General features: G+C 37.3%; 1 protein-coding gene across 4 annotated transcripts in view; it reads right to left on the bottom strand.

The window, feature by feature from the left end:
* The window catches only part of axo (axotactin), a 223120-nt gene that overhangs the window by 58836 nt on the left and 140511 nt on the right, over window positions 1–23773 (bottom strand). For all 4 annotated transcript variants that reach the window (XM_083143941.1, XM_083143944.1, XM_083143942.1 and 1 more), the window contains exons 22-24: window positions 22149–22424; window positions 19045–19197; window positions 13075–13260 (exon numbers count right to left, since the gene is read on the bottom strand). In XM_083143941.1, the coding sequence (XP_083000067.1) occupies window positions 13075–13260; window positions 19045–19197; window positions 22149–22424 (615 nt within the window). The remainder of the gene's footprint in view (window positions 1–13074; window positions 13261–19044; window positions 19198–22148; window positions 22425–23773) is intronic.

Below are 23773 nucleotides of genomic sequence, written 5' to 3'. Positions count from 1 at the left end.
AAAAACTAGAATGAATAAATCACCACTGATTAGCTACAAAAAAGAATGGAACATTCTTTCATTCGATGCATATTTCTCGCGATATTTCAATTTGTCAAGTTACATGGAACACCATGTATACAGTATACATGTATACTATGCACTATACAAGCATAGTGTTTACAGGACTGAATACAAGTTAAATCTATATACTACCCCAATCACTGGGAGGGGGGTAAATGTAACCTCCTACAAAGCCAGAGGTCTCAGGTTTGAAGTCTTGTCAAAGAGTGCTAAAACCATATCGAAAAACACAGAAAATTTAAAGATTGGAATGGGAATTTTGGTGCAATTATAATAGAATTTTCAATGTGAACCAGTAATAACCCTGGGGGGAGGACAGCCAAAAATGAAAGCAGAGGGAGTTGCAAGTGAGCTGTGATTAAAAGAATAAAACCTGTTTCGCACAAGTTTCAGGAATTTAAAATGTTTAAAAATTCTGCATTGATTGTCCTACGAAATAGTTCCCTCTGGTTGTCTCCCTGTAGTATTTTTGTAAAGCTTTGAACAAGTATTTGAAAATGAGTGGCCAATTTTGGTTTCTGAAATTGTATTAATAAAAATACCAGAACCCCCTTTATACAGACATGAAATTTCTGGCCAAGCTACCAGATATCAAATGTATTTTCATTATACACAGATTTCTAACAGGTGATTTTTCTTTACACTGAAGCTTTACAAAATTTGAACAACAATCATGATTTATTATTGAAATAGTAACATTGACAATAAATGCATGTAGAAGTTTTGGGTGTGAATTATGTAATTACTATAGAAATACCTACATTGATATTTTTGTTAATCAATTTAGACAGGAACAGTGATAAGAAATTGAGTTTCTCAAATAAGACAACTGGAGCCCAATGAAACTAGATGATGAAAGGATGCAATACTGGATCTGCTGTATAAAAATATGTCAATGAAGATAGTATCTCTGTTCCTGCCTAAATTGCAATTAATATAGTCGTAGAACTGCATACCTCTGGCAGGATATGTAGGTATTAATAGTAACATCCTAGATTTATTTACAAGGTGGTATCAAAATGTTTCTGAATTGGCAACACTGCATCGAACAGGACATAACAGCAGCCAAGATACCAGTAGGCAATCATCACTATTTTTATTATTTGTTGTTTTAAGGAACAGAATTCTGTTGTTGCTAAGCAGATGTCCTCTGCTTCTTGATTCAATATCTTTACATTGAGGAAAATAGAGTGCTGAGGACAATTCACCTATTACTACTTTTGCTGTTGACTTTACAGTGCTGTGAAGAATGCAGATCTTCCTGACAGCCTTATCAGTCAGTACACCGATGAGCATAATTACGTGCTATACTTGTTTGTTTTACAAGAAGTGCATGACTTTTCCAACACTGAAAATAACAAGGAACAATAAAATATTTATGCATCATTTTCTCTGTCAAAATTGGTGCAAACCTGCCAGAATCACAGAAATTGTTTCGGTAAGCACTTGAGGACCCAGTTTTAGGCAAAATATAAATCTCCGAGTTGCACAGACATTCACATATGAACAAGACGTGCTCACACTGGAAAAGGTCATTGTCTACAACAATCCAGAAAGCATGTCAAGCAGAAGTAATGTGATGTCAATGTTAATTTTCGTTAGTGAACCACAAAGTAATTCTTCTGCACAAATTCATTCGACAATTTATGTTGACCACTACAGTGGGATGCTAAAGCATCTGCAGGACCATGATAGGCTTGAGTGACCAGGTTGTGGACCACTGGGAATGACATAATCCACTACAACAATGCAGGAGCCCACACATCCATCAATACACAACTTTTTGGTCCAACATAATATTAACATTCCTCACTCTCTCTATTCTCCTGATTTGGCTATCTATCTCTCCCTGATTTGGCTATCTATCTCTCCCTGATTTGGCTATCTATCTCTCATTTTTCAAAAATGGTGGAGGTTAGGCAAAGTTGAAGAAAGAGGACTTTCAGAAGATATCAAAACAATGACAGCATCACTGGGATTGTTGCATCAACCACCAAGTGAAATAGTTTGAAGAAGATGATGGCCACGAAACTGACAAGTGAGTGTGTCAGTTTTTATAAAGACAGTCTGAAAACATTTTGATTCCATTTTGTTCTTCCAAAATTTTCAAAATTTTCGAAGAAAAATGTATCTGGTCTAGGAATTAATTCGTGCGCCTGGACAAGAGATGGTGTAACGAGCGTATCGTCCCACAGTTCCATGTATCCACACATGCGTTGAAAACTCCTGTCAGCCCGCATCGTTCATAGTATAGGGCAGTTGATTGACGCGTCAACAACAGCATTTTGTAGTCAACTGAACATGGCGCACTTCTTGCCAGATAAAGTGTTTTTGCGGGGTGTTCTGCTTCATTACTTTAACATGCAGAAAAGTGCTACCGAAAGTCATCATATTTTGGTGGAAGTGTATAGTGACCATGCGCTAGCTGAGCGAACGTGTCAGAAGTGGTTTGCACGGTTTAGAAGTGGTGATTTCGGCCTGGAAGACCAAGAGCGACCTGGACAGCCAAAAAAATTTGAAGACGAAGAATTGAGAGCATTGCTCGATCAGGATTCGTGTCAAATGCAGGAAGAACTTGCAGAAGCATTAGGTGTTGATGAAACAACAGTTTCCAAACGCCTCAAAACCATGGGAATGATTCAAAAGATGTCATATTGGGTTCCACATGAATTGAAAGACAGAGACGTTGAAAGACGAAAAACCATTTGCGAATTGCTGCTTCAAAGACAGAAAAGAAAGGGGTTTTTGCATCGCATTGTTACTGGCGATGAGAAGTGGATCCATTACGAGAACCCGAAATGAAAAAAGGCCTGGGTGAAGCCAGGTGAACCAGGTCCATCACAACCGAAACGAGATATTCACTGTGCAAAGGTTATGCTGTGCATATGGTGGGATATGAAAGGTGTGGTGTACTATGAGCTGCTGCAACCGGGTGAAACTATTAATGGAGAACGTTATCGACGACAATTAATGTGTTTGAAGCAAGCTCTGGCCAGGAAACGACCAGAATGGGAAAACAGACATGATAAACTTATTTTTCAACATGATAACGCTCGCCCACATGTCGCAAAACCGGTCAAAACCTGTTTAGAAAATGTCGGATGGGAAGTTTTACCCCACCCGCCGTATTCACCAGACGTTGCTCCTTCGGACTACTACTTGTTCCATTGCATGAATAACGATTTGATTGGACAGCGGTTCACTTCTTCAGAAGATATTGAAAAATGGGTCTCTGACTGGATCGCTTTAAAGGATGAGGACTTCTTTAGCCACGGAATCTGTAACTTGCCTGTCAGATGGGCGAAAGTGGTGGCTCGCGATGGACAATATTTTTCTTAAGGTATTTATGTATTTTGTGTTTGAACTACAGTTTCAATGTGTGCGTAACAACCGCACGAATTAATTCCTAGACCTAAATATAATGACAATATTTTCTTTTTTTTGCACCAATGCCAAAGCCATGAATGTGCTAAATGTTTTGAGATAAAAAGATTTTAATATTCAAGGTACCAGAAAAAAAAAGTTTTATATTTGGATAAATATTTTTGATCGGATATGTACCTACTTATGGATGTCTATTAGGTCATGTAAATTAACATAGCAATCTATGAACAAAAAGTAAGTCACAAACTGTACTAGGTGAAAAGGTCAAAATTTGCACATTTGTGGTTTTCCAATGCCAACTTAGGCATAATGAGGATTCATACCAATAATATTTCACTCACTATTTTGTTTATCTCACAAAATAATAATTTGAAGAACACTGCTGATATTCTAAATTCTTAAAAATTAGATTGGGGCAAACCAATTGGTTTTCACAAAACAAAAATATGATGAAACCAATCATGTCAATATAAAATGTATATCCTTTCTACAACTATCAAATCTAACTAACTAACTAATTCTCTACCCTTCTTGAAGTCGAAGGTTCATGGCTGCAGCAACACAGGCCTTCCATCTGTCCCTATCTTGAGCAAGATCTATATTCTCTTTTCCATTCCTAGCATCCTTTAGGTCCATCTCAACATTATCCCTCCATCTTCGTCTTGGTCTTCCTACTGCTCTCTTACCATCAGGTTCCCCAACAAGAATCCTGTAAGCTCTTCTTTCCTCTCCCATTCATGCCACATGGCCTGCCCATCTAAGTCTTCTTGATTTAATCATTCTAATAATATCTGGACATGAATACAAATTATGTACTTCTAAATTATGTAACCTTCTCCACTCACCTGTCTCCTCATCCCTTTTAGGTCCAAATATTTTCCTAAGGATCTTATTTTCAAATACTCTTAATTTATGTTCCTCTTTCAATGTAAGAGACCAAGTTTCACATCCACATACAGGCAAAATTTCTGTTTTGTATATTTTAACTTTTAGTTTCTTAGATATTAAACGAGAAGACAAAAGTTTATGAAGAGAAAAGTAACATGCATTTCCTGAATTAAGCCTACTTTTTATTTCCTCTTTAATATCATTTTCATTTGTTAGTATTACTCCTAAGTATTTGAATTTGGAAACTGGTTCAAATGAGTTGTTATCAATAATTAGATTTTGATTATTACCTAACAGTTGGTTTCGATCTGTAAGCATATATTTCGTTTTCTCTTTGCTAACTTCCAAACCTATCTCTTTAGCTGCTTTGAAGAATATTTTAGCATTATTCTTAATTGTATTTACATCATCCCCCAGTAAGTCTACATCATCTGCGTTTAATTTTAGTCCTTTGTTAGTTTCTTTTACCTTCCTAACAGCATATTCTAAGGCAAAATTAAAGAGCAATGGAGATAATGCATCTCCTTCTTTTAACCCATCATGAATTGTAAATTTGTCAGACATATTAATATCCACACAAATTTTACTTTCTGTTTCACTGGTGCACACTTTTATCATATTAACAAGCTTCTTAGATATTCCAAACTCAACTAATATATTACATAATTTATCTCTTTTGACTGAATCATATCCTTTTTTAAAATCGATGAATAGCTGATGGACATTTTGATTATATTCCCACTTTTTTCAAGTGTCTGTCTAATGTGAAAAATTTGATCTGTAGTTGATCTGTTACGTTTAAATCCACATTGATAATCACCTATAATTTGATGGGGTTAGTTTTGCTAAAATAATGTTAGATAATATTTTATACGTTGTTGAGAGTCGAGAAATTCCACGGTAATTATTGCAGTTCATTTTATCACATTTTTTAAACACAGGAACAATTATGGATTGTTTCCACTGTTGAGGGATTTCTTTTTTATTCCATATTAAACAAATTAATTTATGAATTTGACATATTAATGAATTTCCACCATATTTAATTAACTCAGCTGGTATTAAATCAATGCCAGGTGCTTTGTTATTCTTTAGCCTTTTAATAGCATCTTTAACTTCAGTCAAGTTAGGTTCTGGAACTAAAGGTTCTGCTGTGTGTACTTCATTTACTTCTGATTTATCTCCTAAATGAACATTTAAAAGGTCATTAAAGTAGTTCTTCCATCTATTTAAAATATCGCTTGGGCCAGTCAAAAAATTGCCGTTTTTATCTTTTATCAAGTTTACTTTAGGTTACCACCCAGGCCCGTACCCAGGATTTTTTTGAGGGGGGTGCAAGCCTGAAACCTTGGTTATACATATATAATATGTATGTATATAAATATGTGTCAATTATTAAATAATTAATTAATATCATTATTTATGTATATATTTATAAACATATATAAACAAATTAATTGCTACATTTATAAACTAGCAAATTAATTCCTTTAACGACTGGTTCAAAATGTCAAGAAATTAGAAGATAAGTGAAATGTGGTTAATAAAAGGACATTCAGTTGTGTATCCCACACCATCTTCATTGAAGCAGTGTGTGTTATTGTTCAAATTCGATTGTATATTAAATATAACTAGGTGAAGGGACAAAAAATGAGAAACTTTAAGAAGACATTCATTTCCTATTAAATTAACATGCAAGCCCTATGTTTTATTCCTAACGAAAGGAGGTGAGAAATGGAAGAGAAATGACAGGCCGGTCTAATTTCTATGTTCCAGGGGCCTATGGTGACAATGCCAACCACCTTCACAGCTATGGCTCTATTTCTTACTAGTCCAATTTGATATAATTTTAAAATCTTATCTATGACTGTAGAAGTATGTTTTTACCCCATGCTGTTACCAGCCCTAAAAAGAGAGAGAGAGAGAGAGAGAACAAGAGATGTATGCAACATTCACACACAGGCTGAAGCAGACATCATTCTTTGTTATTCCTTCTTTGCATGTGTTTATGATGTTATTCTTAGTAAAATATGTTTGAAGTCCAAACTAATTGCTTATCTTTGTTGTTATAACACACACTCTTACCCTCGGAAAATTTTGATGAGGGGAAAAATTTTAATAGAACAAGATCGTTATGGGAAGATGGGAGATCCCCCTTCCGCCATGGGAATTTGTACCCTGAATGTGACCACCAACGCAATCGAATGATCCTTATAATGAAGAACATGTCTGAATGTGAATTAACTGCAAAAAGATGACATTTTCTCATCAAGACTGCAGTTCGAAAAAAGTCAAAACAGGGAGTAAATATGGCGAACTATCCCGACCAAATTGGAACATTTAGTAGCTTCGCATAAATGGTTATAAAACTAAAATTACTAAATGTAGTAGACTGCAGACTTCAGCTGTCTGCCTCTCTCCAGAAACAACCCATTCATTTATGCAAGAACAAAATCTAAATACTTGCAAAATCTTGAAAATTATCCATGTTATTTTTGTAGGTTTGCATCAAAATATTTCATGGCTCAAGTGGAGGGGGGCATGGCCCCCTTTGCCCCCCCCCCCTGGGTACGAGCCTGTTGCCACCCCTTTCTAAATTCATTTACACCTTTATATACATCTCTGATATTTTTATTTTTGCTGTTTGTTTCAATTTCGTTAGTTTTACTTTTCAAGAAATATTTTTTTTTTACTTCTAAACATGCGGTTAACTTCTTGCTTTATTCTATTATAATTGCTTAAATTTGTATCATCACTAGCCTGATTTCTTATTTCTATTAGGTTATGACATTCATTAGGCTTACTTTTTCTTGGTTTATGGTATCCTATACTTTCTTTAGCTGCTGATTCTATTGCATTACGTATGTGCTCCCAATTCTTATTTACGTCGGTTTCATTTATATTTTCATCATCATTTAAATCCTGCAAAATATTGAATCTATTTAACAGTTTAATTTGGTAATCTTTCTTAATTCTATCATCAGCAAATTTTCCTGTATTAAATTTTAGAGCTTTTAGATTTTGTTGCTTATGATTTATCACTGAGAGTCTTTCTCTTAATTTAGCAATTACTAAATAATGGTCACTGGCACAGTCAGCACCTATATGTGTACGAACGTCAATTATACTAGTATGCCTTCTCTTATCAATGAGAATATGATCTATCTGATTATGAGTTTTACCATCTGGAGAAGACCAGGTATATTTATGGATATCTTTATGTTTAAAAGTGGTACTTTTCACAATTAAATTCTTTGAGGTTGCAAAAATAATTAATCTTATACCATTATCATTACTAAATTCACGAAGACTTTCTTTACCAATAGTAGGTTTAAATGCCTCTTCTTTGCCAACCTGTGCATTACAGTCACCTAACAGAATTTTCATATCATACTGGAAAAATTTATCAAAGACCTGTTCTAACTCTGCATAAAAATCATCTTTAGTATTATCATCTTTATCTTCTGTTGGTGGTGGCCACGGTGGCTCAGTCGTCTGACTACCATGCTAAAGGTCCCGGGAACTTTTCTAACGGTGGAAGCGGCCCCGGCGCCCACCCAGCGACGAATAACATGGGTACCTGGGGGAAACCCTGGGGGGTAAAGGCGGTCAGGGGCGTCATGCTGATCACATCACCCCACTCACGACCGGATCAAGAAAGTGTGGGGCGTTACCCCCACACCCCCTATATGCCTTCATGGCGTGGTGCTATGCACAGGGAAACACTTTACCATTACCTTTTATCTTCTGTTGGTGCATGGATGTTTATTAAAATCATTTTGCACCATCTACCTTATAAAACTGTATATGATATCCTATCATTAATAAATTCTACTGTTTTAAGAGCTGAGATAATTCTATTATTTATGAAGAAGACTGTTTCAAAATTATGATTTTCAGTACCACCATAGAAAAAAATATAATTTTTAGTTTTACAATTACCTTCTCCTGGCCACCTATTATAGCTAATTTATACTTAACTATCATTAACTGTACACTGAAATGCCCCAGTCCGGTAAAGACTCAGAACATTCCAAGTGCCTAATTTAATATCCTTATTCCTAATGTAGATCCTATTCTTAGTTCAGGGATCTCTCAAAGTAGTCCCCGCCCAGAGATCCAAATGGGAGACTATTTTATCTCCGGAATATTTTACCTTGGGAAAATCCATGGCCTCATATTGCTGATTCTTGACATGTCTTTTTACAGTGCAGAGTTGTCAGTTCTACGCCTAACCCCCAATATGAATGGAGGACCGCACCTGTCGTTGGTCAGCGGATCCCTCGGATCTAGCTGGGAGGATCACATTGTAGTCCACCAACGTACCCCACTTCTGCCAATTGTGGGACGCTCTCATACCATGACGGGACAGCTCTGTATATCCCAACAGAGCAAAAATGTTGACCATTTCACTCTGTTGGTTGACACTCCAGTGAACAAGCCACTGGGCGATGGGGTCATCACATCCCTATGCCTCTACTATCAAATCTACAAACAACATTACCGATTTTATGCACCAGCAAATCCACAGGACACATTTGAAGCAGCAACACATACACTGACCTACAATATCAATGATAATTGTTTACCTCTGCGGAATGACCCATATGAGTTCCAAATTTGTTTCCATCCTAACAACGTCCCACCTTTCCCTCCTCTAATCTTATCAAAATAGTGTATAAAAGCTGTGCATTAAAAAAAGAGAGAAAATGACAAACATAAAAAGAATATACTGAAATGTAAAAACAATAAGCTATAATTAAAAATTTGTAACATTTAAATCAGTTAGTTAAATCAGAACATTCATACGATCAGTACACCTACAGCCATATCTTTTTCCTTTCTCTTGAAACTAAAATTCATATACTTAGCCTTAGAAACTTCGAAATAAGATGCGATCAAGGGGTAATAGGATGACCAAGGATGCATAACATTAGAACAATTATTAATGCAGGATAATATAAGTATAAATAAATAAATAATGAATTAAATGGCATTAGATTAAAATCTAGAAAAGAATGTTGAAAATAAACAGTTAACGGGGAAAGTAAAAATTACATATTTGACAACATGGTTGTATTGTCAGTGCTGAGAAAGATGGATGTCCACATATCAAACATTGTCAGTGAAGAAAAATGATGTCCACGTGTCAAACATTGTCAGTGCTGAGAAAGATGATGCCCAAGTGTCAAACATTGTCAGTGCTGATAAAGATCATGTCCACGTGTCAAACATTGTCAGTGCTGAGAAAGATGATGTTCGCATGTCAAACATTGTCAGTGCTGAGAAAGATGATGTCCACATGTCAAACATTGTCAGTGCTGAGAAAGATGATGTCCACGTGTCAAACATTGTCAGTGCTGAGAAAGATGATGCCCAAGTGTCAAACATTGTCAGTGCTGATAAAGATCATGTCCACGTGTCAAACATTGTCAGTGCTGAGAAAGATGATGTTCGCATGTCAAACATTGTCAGTGCTGAGAAAGATGATGTCCACATGTCAAACATTGTCAGTGCTGAGAAAGATGATGTCCACGTGTCAAACATTGTCAGTGCTGAGAAAGATGATGTCCACGTGTCAAACATTGACAGTGCTGAGAAAGATGATGTCCATGTGTCAAACATTGTCAGTGTTGAGAAAGTAGATCTCCACATGTTAAACATTGTCAGTGTTGAGAAAGATGATCTCCACTTGTTAAACATTGTCAGAGCTGTGAAAGATGATCTCCACATGTCAAATACATACCATTTTTCTCTGGGTCATGATGCCAAGGGTTCCAAGTTCGAATGGATGTTTATTCCTTCATCTATTAATTCATCATCATTATCATCATGATTAACCTAGAGGCACTAGCGTAAGCAGGAATTTTTTTCTCAAAAGGGGCTGGAATTATAAACGAGGATACAGCACTCTGGGGGAATACAGCACACAATATTTCATAATTGTCATTTTAAATCTTTGTTTTTAAAAGTTGTGCAAAGTCAAAAATGATAATCAGGGCTCATTTTAAGGAGTTTGCATTTACCATTTTAGCTTTTCTCGAGTTCTTTACTGTTCTCAAAATTTCGGGAGGGGCTGCAGCCTCATCAGCCCCTTCCTCCCTCGGCATATTCCAGTGCCTAGAGAGACAGACAAATGGTGTAAAATAACAAAAATATTACCTCTCTCCTCCACATTGACACTGTGACCATGCTACAGTATATGTGAATTTTATTCTTTTGTGCTAAGATTCCATTATAGTTGTAGCCTTGTGACCTGTGACTGACTTTAGGTCTGAAATAAAACTTTCTTATAATCAACTATCCTATTCATTTTATCCAGTGGCGTGGCGTGACTTTTTCAAAAGTGTTACTGGCCATCAGTATGACAATTATGCCTGCTAGACATTATCAAACCCCCCCAGAAAAAAAAAAACAACATGTCTGCGATCTAGATTTTTGTTCATCTCGTTCTTTTTTTGCAACAAACACTCCTAGAAAGAACTACCACTCACGAAACAGTTACTACAAAAATCTCTTTCTCTGCAATGAGGGGCAAAGGGGAAGAAAAAGAACCACACTTTTCTCGGGTCAGTTTGACGTTTCTGTGGTGAGGAGACGACAGAACTTCTCTTCTCAAGTGACAGTCAATGTGGAAGGGAAACCCAGCTGTACATACTACCAGCGGCGGCTCAAGGAGTAGAGCCGCCGTGCCATGGCACTACCCTCAGAAGAAACACATACCTCGCCGAGTATTGTTAAATGAATACATTGATAGTTTACAGACAAGAAGATTCAAATCTTGCAATCGGTCAAGCTGACGTGACGACCGCCCCAACCTCCTCATTGCATCGCCAGCTGTTTCATTCGTATCCTCGCGAGGCAACAGTCCGTGCTGCCCAAGAACTGGCCTAACCCATGGACCTAACCAAGTTGACACACGTGCAGAGGGTTGAAGAAATCTCCGCGAGGAACATTTCCACCATGAGCCGAGAACAAAGTGGCAGAGGGCGGGGTTAGCCCATAAGAAACCGTGCCTGTTTTCGCCTGGCACGGCGAGGGAACTTTCGCAGTGTTGACACAGTTGCCACCTTCAGAGAAAAGTCGCTAAACACGACTGATTTGTAAGATGGGAAGTAATTGCTGCCTACTTTTGGAGAAACGAACCTAGTATTTTTCCAAAGTTAAATGAACATTTTTGATAATAGATAGATACACCAAGAGGGCCATCCAGACTTTTTTTTAAATATAAAAGTAAAAAATCCTATGATGATGCAAGTTTCCTTTGGCATTTCGACAATTTCTTTTCATAACAAAGATATTTTCGACATGCAGTTAGAATACATGTGCATTGGGGAGGAGAAGGTGATTGGAGTTGTTTTTCCTTTCCTCTAGTAATTGTTATATTTTAGGAAAGTGTCCTGTAGTGTATAAAGGTAGGTTAGTGAGTGAAGATGAATCAGATTAGTACGTTATTACTTAAACACACGCTGTATTCCACGTTACCAAACGCGGATAAACATCTTGGCCAGTGGCGCAACCTCAAGAATGGGGCGGGAGGGGGACATTGCTTTTTTTTTCTTTTTATATATGTATGTGATGATCACATTGGCACCACCCATCATAGTTGCTGCCGGCCACCACTGCGTACTACTGTTGCCAACTTAGTATTTTGGAGCAAGATTTGTCCAAATCATGAATCGCACCAAGGAACTATCTTTTCGTCTATTACCTAACTGGTCTCATTTGTAGTTAAATCCAGCCTTGGCTTTGCAGTATACCTCTAGTTGCTTCACAGAAATAGTATCCCCATTTTAGGCAGGATTTAGCTCTTTTCTGCCAATCCAATGTGACAACACTGGCCTGTGACCGGCAGGGCTCACCGGTAACTGGGTCCCTAAACAGGCATATGAATAACCCCTCAGCACACTTGCCCCAAAGTCTTTCCCCACTCTTCCCTTGCATTGGTGCCTTTTCCACTTGTCACCTCTTGAGGGTAGCGGTACGGCCTCCCTCTTCTCTTCTGTCGGCTGCAGAAAAAAATGTCCTCTGCAATATCTACTCAATGGCAATGCTATTGGTTAACGTATTTAACAATGTTGTCTATTTATTGAAGCAACTTTTAAATTTTTTACATTTTGCTGTTACCTGTGGCAACACCGGTTACATGCACGCCACGCTGCCGATTTTGTCATATCCAAAGGTCGTTCTGTAATGTTTTAACCTAATTTAACTCATCTGCAGCAAAATTTTTGGTAGACATATATGAAAAAAATGGCTCAAGTCACACAAAAATTTCTGGCAATGCCGATGGTTGTGTTCCAATTGAATCAAAAAACTGAACACTAGAATATATCGAACCTACTCAGATGGCATTCCTGTAATTCAGAGATTACATTGTAAATAAAAATGAAAAATGTACTTACAAGTAGTTCTGGTTTCAAAACACAACATTTCAGAGCATTCCTTAGATTTCCACTAGTAATTTAAATCATTAAATAGAAAAATATTTAAAAGTGTTAAAATAAGAAGATTGAAGGTTTTTCAGCAAACAGAAATTCTCTGTATGTGGGTAAAAATATCCTTCTAAGTATTTGCCTGCATATATATATATCTATTAGGTCTCTTCCTACCAACAAAAGCCATCAGAAAGAAAATAACTTATAAGTACATTTTTAAATACTTTTTCCTCATTGTGACACAATGGTTATGCAACAATTCAAGGAAATATTATACTTAAAACAAATGACAGTCCCATACCTCTTTTTGTCATTTCATCTGTGATGGCAGGCAAATCTAGTAAATTGTCTCCAATTTTCAGTCCTCGTATGCATCCTACGTATCCTGTAATGTTTCTTCGGGGAGATAATTCATCACTGTATCCTCCGAGTGATATTTGGAAGTACTCACTAGGTGGAGCTAGTGGTCTTGGAGGTGGAAGCAGTTCTAAAGATGAAGAGGAGAAACTGTCAGTGAAAAATTGACAATCATATTAATATACAGGGTGGCTCAATAAGTCACTTAACACCCCCAGTACAAGGCCACTGCGGCATGGGACGTGAAAATGGCGATGACCAATCGTTATCAGGCCAAGGGGGAACCACATTGACGTCACCTGCACGGTCGGCAGCCATCTTAATGTACGCCATCTTGAATTCAACTTCAGAAATTTAAATAGGAAGGGGGTCGTGCGACATATCAAAATGGGCTAGAATTTCACCAGGAAAACAACTGTGACATTTGTTTTCACCTAACTTTAATTGTTGCAGAGTTAACAATACCAAAAAGTTATGGCTCAATAAGTCACTTAACACCCCCAGTACAAGGCCACTGCGGCATGGAACGTGAAAATGGCGATGACCAATCGTTGCCTGGCAAAGGGGGAACCACATTGACGTCATCCGCATGGTCGGCAGCCATCTTGATGTCCGCCATCTTGAATTCAACTTCAGAAATTTAAATGGGAAGGGGGTCGTGCAACATATCAAAATGGGCTAGAATTTCACCAGGAAAACAACTGTGACATTTGTTTTCACCTAACTTTAATTGTTGCAGAGTTAACAATACCACAAAGTTATGGCTCAATAAGTCACTTAACATCCCCAGTACAAGGCCACTGCAACGCGCAACATGGAAATGGTGATGACCAATCGTTATCAGGCCAAGGTGAAACCACATTGACGTCATCCGCTTGGTCGGCGGCCGTCTTGATGTCCGCCATCTTGAATTCAACTTCAGAATTTTAAATGGGAAGGAGGTGATATGATATATCAAATCAGGCTAGAATTTCACGAGAAATGCAATGGTGAAGGTTTTTTCGACGTATATTTAACCAGTAAAAAGTTATGACTGAATTATTGTACCAATTTGAACTTCCTTATGAACATAAACATTAGCCTTGTCACTGTGAACGATTTTTCATTTAATGGAAGTGTCACCCTGTAATTGTTCGTGACAACCATTCATAATGCACAGCTCTTTGTGGATGTATCCGATTAAAATCGTGTGCAATGGCATGCGAACGTCTCTCCCTAGATGTCACTTTGATCTCGATGCATTACCGATGCGCTAAACAAATTTTAAGGTATTTTTCTAACACCTCGAAAAGGAGCAAATTGGTACAAGAATTCAGTCATAACTTTTTACTTGCATTTCTCGCGAAATTCTAGCCTGATTTGATATATCATATCACCCCCCTTCCCATTTAAATTTCTGAAGTTGAATTCAAGATGGCGGACATCAAGATGGCTGCCGACCATGCGGGTGACGTCAATGTGGTTCCCCCTTGGCCAGGCAACGATTGGTCATCGCCATTTTCACATTCCATGCCCCAGTGGCCTTGTACTGGGGGTGTTAAGTGACTTATTGAGCCACCCTGCATATTGAATACCTGGGATTAACAACATACCAAACACCATGTTGCAAACAGCCAATCAAGGGTCATGGCCTGTGAAGAGGTATTTTCATTGGATGGCATGTGGTCATTGAATCTTGTTCCATCACCATTTTTTCTTGGCTTTTGAGACCAGGGAATGCTATCAAATGTGCAGTCTGTCATGTCACTACGGTATGAAAGGTGACATTTATTTCTTGAATATTCATTTCGAAGTGACAGGCCACAAGTGACACTTGTAGCCTTGTGCCACTCTGGCATGAAAGGTTCAACTTATTTCTGAACATTTATTTCCAAGTGGCAAGCCAAAAGTGACACTTGCAGTCTGTCATGTCACTCTGACACAAAAGGTGACATTTATTTGTGAAGGTTCATTTCTAAGTGGCAAGTCATAAGCGACATTTTCAGCCTGCCATGTCAATCAAGTATGAAAAGTAACATTTATTTCTAAAGGTTCATTTCCAAGTGTCACTTGTCATCTGTCACTTCTGTCTGAGAGCTTGTGTAGAGCTTGGGGAGAAAGCAATATGACAAATATGGTATTATGGGCATCACGGAGCAAAATGCAGTCATAAAACCTTAAAAATTTATCTTTTTTAAAAAAAGAGAGCAATAAAGGACTGAAAAATGACCAATAAGTGGGGGCATGCATATTTCGTTTTGGACAAAAACATAAAATGTGAAATAATTCATTGTAACGTTAATTTTTCATGTTTTTGAAAGGTGAGAGGTGTATTTTGCTACCATGTCTTGTCACTAAATGATGCGAAATGAACTGCAAAATATGAAATAAACTCTTAAACATCAAATTTAGGGTTTATTTACAGACACAACACCTTCTGAGGTCTGAATTATCCTGGGAGTTATGCAAATCATGGAAAAAAGATTAATTCTGCTGTAAATATTTGAGAAACAAAAAATTACTCCTTTACACAGGAATAAACTTAATACTCTGATAACTACATAAATCTGCTATTACAAGTGGAATATTAATTTTGTGTAACAAGTATAGATTTTACATCAAATTTAAGATTTTATTCACAATTTTAACACCAAAACTCCATTTTATATACCACCTTTGATTTCAAAATATGGCCAGTTTTGGTATCAAAATCTTGATTCACCATAAATATGTGGCTCTACAATAAGCAAAAACAGACACATAGTGTAAAAAAAAAAACTGCAAAGTACATTGCCTACTCTATTATGCTAATAAAACAACAGGATGTAGTCTGAATTACAAGGTTTTTTTTATGGATCCATCAGATTAGCAAAATTTTTACTGATATACCAGTATTCATTAGTCAGCTTTCCCCAAATCTCAACGATTCAGCCCAGTATTTTTAATTTTACATATTGTCATGTGAGAACCAGAGGGACTTAATTCCAACTAACTCTCTAGTCTTGTTAAACCTGAAAGTTTATGGCTGCAGGAACACAAGCCTTCCATCTTGTAACAAAAAGCGATATTTTAGAAATACGCTTTTCCTTACATACGAAATGTGAAGCATCTCACATAATATTCATGTAGTTGTTGGTATCGCCGCCCGACAGCAGGTAAATAAACTTGCTGCCCCCTAGTGGCAAAACTTTAAATTATCTTGCAAGCTTGCAGCAAGGTTAAATCAACCTCACTTGGCACCGATAAAGCACACAGGAAACATCATATGTTTCAATATACTGAACTTTGAGTGGCCTACGTGACTATGTATTGAGCACCAGGAAAATTTCCATTGTATTGCCATGTGCTCGAGATGCCATGTGCATTTTTTGGAGCATGCATCGAGTATTTTTGCAGTGCAAATTACAGGTATGTCGTTTAGTGAACTTTTGAAACTTGTGATTATGAACAGTGAAGTGATAGATAACGCCACATATGAACATTACGAATCATATCTTTAATTATTCTTGCATGATCGTAAAGAACTGTTTTGAACTTATCATATGAAAGATACGATCAATCTTTCATCTTTTCCTAGAACTTGTAAATTTGAATGTGTGCTAAGTCAAGACAAATTAATCTATAAAAATTAATTGATTCAAATCACATCAAAACCAACCTAAGACGAAAAATGAAAATTTAATGTTCTTATCTACTTAATAGAATTACAATTACCACGTTGGAGAAACATATCTAGTGATCACAAAAATTGCAATGCTTATTCTTGAACATAACTTGACATTGAAAGCTATTGCTGCAGTTTGACCAATGATTGAAAGTGTGTCGTACTGTTGTTTGAAATTGTTGCAAATTAAAAAAAAAAAGCAAATCTCATAAATTAATGAATTCTGAGAAACAATATCCCTTTCTCCTAACGTTTTGATGCTTATGCTTTTCCCAGTAGCATTAATGGTCAATTTGTAATACATAAATCAAAAAAAAAAGTAGATACTCAAGCCATGCCTTTGGTTCATTTTACATTCAAGCTAGAATAGTATAATTATTACGTGAGGTAATAAAGATGAAATCAAGCACAATGTTTAATAATGAGCGATGCCTGTAAATAAATTTTGGTTCACCCATTGAATTAGGTTACGAATGAATCCTTGTTGTATGTGCATGTATGTTTGAATTACAATGTATGATGTTTGCAAAAAGCGCATGCTTATTTGAAATCGCCAATTTGTTGAATTAGACTTTACGCAGGCGTAAAAACAATTATTGTTAGCATTGCATGTTCTGTGAAAATATTCATCAATAAAATGCTTATTTGAATGTTATGAAATAATTGACATCTTTTTGCTGATTAATCAAAACTTCCTTTTCTGAAAGCCGATTATAATGTACATAAATTGCATGCTTAGTGAATGAAAACGTAGCTTAGTATAGTACACAAAAAAAAGAAAGGGAGAAACTACCTTTTCTAAAAGTAATGCACACAGTATTGCATCAGCCAGCTTGTTTACCATATTGTACTGTTTGCGTCACTTCCTAAACATAGAATAATCTTTAGTTGTAAGAGTGACTATTTAAAATTTGTCTTTGTTTAGAGAACACAAGAATAAGGGAAATATTGGTATAAGTGATATCCCGCGTCTCATGCAAGATTTAATGTCTCTGTACCCATATATATATATATATATATATATATATATATATATATATATATATATATATATATATATATATATATATATATACACACACACACACACACACACACACACACAAATAATGAAGGAGACAGTAAACCCTTACCACACGAAGAGAAATAATTCTATATTTCGCCATCTGAGTCACATTTTCAAGATAGAAGATAAAAAGATCGACGACACTCAGAGAAGACGCACACTTTTCCGAGTGTCGTCGATCTTTTATCTTGTATCTTGAAAATGCGACTCAGATCGCGAAATATAGAATTATTTCTCTTCGTGTGGTAAGTGTTTACTGTCTCCTTCATCATTTGTATTTATCCGCCCTTCTGGCACCTTTTCTGACCCTATTCCTGTGTTTTTTTTCTATTTATATTTATATATATATATATTTTTTGAGAACGTGGTGCTTTACTTAGGTTACTATCTTATGTACTCCCTCCTATTTTTTTGTATTTATCTGTCTTGTTCATCGCTAGATTTTTTTTAAAGTCTTTACTAAACATAAACCAAGCGATTGAACTGCATAATTTGTGACAGCTGAGTTGGCTTTCTAATCATTAACATCTTTGCCCCTTTTTGCGCAGGACTTCCTAACAACTATATCCTCTGGGTAAGCATTAGAATCCTACCAAGCACCACAATCTTTCCCTATCCTGAGAAAGATCAATCCAATCTTTTCCATCCTTACCAATTTCCATCTCAACATTGTCCCTCCATCTTCGTCTTGGCCTTCCTACAGCTCCCTTACCATCAGGTTTCCCAACAAGAATCCTGTAAACTCCTCTTTCCCCTCCCATTCATGCCACATGGCCTGCCCACCAAAGTCTTCTTGATTTAATTATTCTAGTAATATCTGGACATGAATACAAATTATGCACTTCTAAATTATATAACCTTCTCCACTCACCTGTCTCCTCATCTCTTTTAGGTCCAAATATTTTTCCAAGAATTTTATTTTTAAAATAAACTCCAATTTATCAAATTTACAAGCGAGAAGAAATAATATGTTCTTAGGAAAATGTCCGACTCTTAATAGTTGGTTACTTGGAGATACGTGACTCCACCTTACTGCTAAGGGTTACATGTGGACTACAAATAGAGTTCTTCACAGGAGTTTATTTAAGCAGAACTAAAAAACTGCAGTTTTGGAGTTACGTTCCTCTGTTCTCACATGACAATATGCATGTTTTCCTCCACTGAATTCCTGCACTGTGATGCCCAAGTGCTCCTTGAAAACTTACCTTTACCAAAAGTATCTGTCCACGGAATTGTGGAATACTCCGTCAACAGCTCGAGATTTGCCTGTGTGGAATTACTTCTGTCATTCACATGAAGCGTTGTTCTGCTTGGTTCTCTCCTAATTGCTATTTGAATTGACTTCCCCTTGTTCAGATCTGAAACACATATTTCTTTAGCTTTCTTTTCCATGCACAATAAAAAAAAAATAATACTTGTAATTAAAACATGAAAATTTTACTAAAATTTTAGAAAAGTTTTTAATAATCTTATATATCCAACAAAATTACAGCATCCACAGATTGTATAGGTGTGTTTTTAGCTACGTTGCAAACTTTTGCATTGTGGCTTCAAGCAGCAATGATTGTGGCCAGTTCTTTTAAGCACATGAAATTCAAGCAGGTAGGCGGGAGATACTAACAAGACACATTCGTGATTTAAAACAAACGTGAATTTCGTACAGATGTAACGAACGCTACGTGGTGGATATTTCCTTGCAAACGACAAATAAAATTGGCCGCAAACATGGTGGCTGTGTGCATCCTGACATCACATGAAACCCACCTAATAGTAAACATAAGTTTTTTAAATTTCTCATAATTGTCCTCATTACCAAAATGACCAATTTCCATAAACGTATACACACACAGTGGATCCTCGATTTTACATTTTTCAGGGGACCAAGCTAAAAAAACTCTCAAAATGTGAGAAAATTTTAAAATCTAGGAAAAATGTAAAATCGAGGAAAAATGTACAACATTTTGCTATGCTGAGGGCGAGCAAGATTGAATGAATATTGTGAGACAGTGTAAAACCCAGGTATGTAAAATCAGGGTTCCATAGGGTTGCTATATGTCCCAGATTTTCCAGGACAGTCCCAGAATGGTATCACTTATCCTGGTGTCCTGAAAGGTTTCTTCGGAATGCACTAATGTCCTGGAATTGGGTAGAAAAGCAGAAGAAATGATTAAGGCTATACTTTCCTGAACATTATTTTTAATTAAATGCCTGGACTTGGTCTTAAGTCATCTCTAAATTAACATGTGTTCAATTTCATCAATTAATTTCCAAGAACAGAAATTAGCTTGAAAAATCCGCAGCAAGACAAGATAAAAGAGCCGACCGAAGAAGTACATCTATGTCTGCATAATGTGAGTTTGCATTATTTATTAATTACATTTCTAAACACGAATCTATTACGAGGATCGCTGAAAAAATTAATTTGCCTATGTTGCAAAATCTTTATTTGGTAATATATACATGCAAACTCTACGTGTCTAGATAAGTACATACCTGCACTACTTGTCAACATAACCACCTTGCACATTGAGGCATTTGTCCCAGCTTATCAAAGCCCTGTGCAAAATAGTTCAGGCTCAGGCCTTGCAACACTCGTCTTACTGCAGCCTGGACTTCAGCATCAGTTCAAAAACTCCAACCTTGCAATTCATTCTTCATGTATGGGAAAAGATGGAAATGGCTAGGTGCTAAATCAGGGCTGTAAGGTGGATGCTGTAGCCGTTCCCACCCCCAATTTCTCAATCTTGGCCTGTGTTTATGTGGGCAAGTGGGGGCGGGCATTGTCGTTAAGCAGGATGACACCAGCTGAAAGTAGGCCAGGGTGCTTGTGTCGAATTGCCGATTCCAGCCGCTCCAAGGTCTGACAATACCGGGCAGCAGTAATCGTGCCTCCTCGTTCTAGAAAGTCAATGAGCAGAATACTCCTTGCACGCCAGAAGACGGTCACAAGCACCATCCCTGCCAATGGAGTCGTCTTGAATTTCTTTCACACGGGAGAACTTGGATGCTTCCACTCCAACGATGTTCTCTTGAATTCAGGAGTGAAGTGATGAACGAAGCTCATCACCCGTCACAGTGCACATGATGAAGGCATTTCCTTCTTCCCTGTATCACATTAGAGCATCAAGGCTACAGGCCATTCTCGTCTGAACATGTTCAGAAGTTAGTTGTCGAGGACCCCAACGTGCACAAACTTTGAGGTATCGCAAGTTCTCATGGAATGCTGTGAGCCATCCCAAGGGAAATGTTCAACATGTTGGCTACCTCACGAACCTTGATTCTTCTGTTCCCCCAGATCAGTTCATCCACTTTTGCGATGTTCTCATCAGTGGAGTCACCACCTGTGGATGTCAAGCCATTTGCCCATTTGTACCGAATCACGGCACACGCTGACACCAGCTGTCCAATACACGTGTACCTGCCACTCTGCCTTCCTCTCTAATGGTGTGAACCCGGCATGTCACGATGTCCCGTTGTTTCCTTCCCCTCTGTGCATGTGCCTTCACGTCTGTGGGATAAATGCCTATCGTTCCTTGAAGGTGACAGATAGGGGTCGTCAACCATATGCATAGTGTTACTCAATTATTTTTGTAACAAATTTTATGGCACCGGGAAACTTATTTATTGAACGATCCTCATATGTAAGGAACAAAACAGTATTCTGAAAATTTCTTTGAAGTCTTCGATTTCTGTGACATTTGTTGCAAAAACATGTTTTATGAAATTAAGACTACATTTTGCTCCGCATCCTTCAAAATTGTTTCTGAAATACCTATCTTATGAATCCTACGATAGTTTCAATATTTTGTCCATAATAATTATGATGTACATACATGCCACTTTATTAGGTCCAGGCCCCCACCAGGCTTCCAGTCAGTGGTCCTGGATTTTAATTTAGGAAATATAACCACCATAGGATTTTACTGTATAAATATTGAAGATACAGTGGAACCTTGATTTTACGTTTTCAGGGAACCAAGCTGAACAAATTTAAAATGTGGAAAAAAGTAAAATCGGGGAAAATTTTATAGCATTTTGCTGTATTGGGACCATGGATGTTGAATGTATAATGCATGAAAATGTAAAACCGAGGAATGTAACATTGAGGTTAAATTGTAAGTTCAGACCTCCACAATACAGGGATTAGTAGAATGCTTCGAAGCAAGAGGTCCCAGGTTCGAATCTTGTAAGGTTTACATGGTGGCACCCCTTATGCCACCCCAGCTTGTAGGGAACTACAGTAGCACTGCTACACATAGCACACTACTTCCAGACACTGTAAATGTGTGCATATGTGCTTGTAGCTCACCTGGATATTCAACAGATACATCCTTGATTTCGTTCCTGGAATTGAATGTGAAAATAAGGAACTGTCCATCTTCAATGTGCAGCTGGACGAAGTTGTTTAGGTGATCGGAGGCAACAAAAATCAGCGAATCGGTGTCGTAGGTTCTCAGGTTCACCAATATATCCTGAGATAGAGAATTCTTCAGAGTTCCTTTGTATTTATCTGTATCCCCTTGCACATAGAAGCTCTTAATATGAGATTCAGGTGTGAGGAAAGTGATGCCATTTTCATTTATATCTAAAAGGAAGAAAAGTTTTATAAATTATTAAAAGCACTGAAAAAGATTCAGAAAGAATTAAAATACCAGCAGAAAATGCTGAACTCAATGCAGAATAATATAAAAAAGATAAGGCTTCCCCTGCAAAGGAAACTGCCATGAAGGCACATGGGAGAGATTGTGTTTCCATACATTCACAATCTTGGCAATTATGGAGGTGATGTGATCAGCGCCATGCTCTGGACACCTTTACCCCAGCACCAGGATTGCATGCAGGTACCTCATTTCAGTTGAGGTGGGAGAACCCCAGAGCAGCTTTATGCAGGGACATGGCCTGAAAAATTCCTACCTACAATTGCCCACCCTCGGAATTGAACCTAGGTCTCCCACATGACAGTCAAAAGTCCTACCAACTGAATGACAGTTGCTGTTTTTGCAGGCACAAACTGATATATTAATTTTAATTGATTGAAAGAAGTACGTTTAGAAAAAATACAAGGAAAATATATACATATAAATTTATAATAAAATAAAGTAGGGCATTTCTTAACATTCTCTTAAATATTCATATAACCAAAGACCATGGTCACTTATGGCAGCCTCTCTTGCACATGTGGTGTTAGCCTTGTGTTGTGTGTGATTTCATCCTTATCTAAACTTACACAAGACATACAAAACACGTAGGTTCAAATTGTAACAACTTAATTTTAATGCCTGGAAGCCATCACGTACATCTTACACATTGTTACCATGACAACCAATCAATAACATGCTATAAATACAAATTATTATTCTTCCTCTTATCATGTGTCTTTCATGTGGTAAGTACCCACAAGTCCTACATTTCAATAATGTATTAAATAGGTAACATATTTGCATATTGTGCGTGTTACTTACTATATAACATAAGCAATACTAAATTAGTATCAATTGAACTTACTTAGGTGAGTGAGTATGAAGTTTAGAAAACAACGTTTCAGGGTACAACTGCCCCTTCATCAGGTTATTTTCTTGTAAAATCAATAAAACACATTCAGTTGCACAGCCAGCACAAGACCCCGGGTATAAGAGGTCTCATGGAACATGGGAAACTTTTTTAAAATGAGATTTTTAACTGGTTGTTTTTAGACAGGAATGTTGGGAGCAGTGGCGGTCCCTCCATGGAACAGAGGGAGCAGGCTGTTCACTTCTTTCTTCCGAAATCAACATGCCGAAGAAAAACTTTCACCGGGACTGGACGTTTGTTTACTTCACCTACCCTTGTCGTTCCACCCTCTGCTGCTGAGTATTTCCGACCACGTGCGAAGGTAAACGATCCTCATGATTCCACCTCCCACCACGGGAACCTGAACTCTCTAGCTGTTCCCTA

This window comes from Lepisma saccharinum, chromosome 22 (assembly GCF_977018435.1).
Source record: "Lepisma saccharinum chromosome 22, izLepSacc3.1, whole genome shotgun sequence".
Taxonomy (NCBI): Eukaryota; Metazoa; Arthropoda; class Insecta; order Zygentoma; family Lepismatidae; genus Lepisma; species Lepisma saccharinum.
Note: the sequence above shows the minus strand (reverse complement) of the source record. Positions and strands in the feature narration are given on the sequence as shown.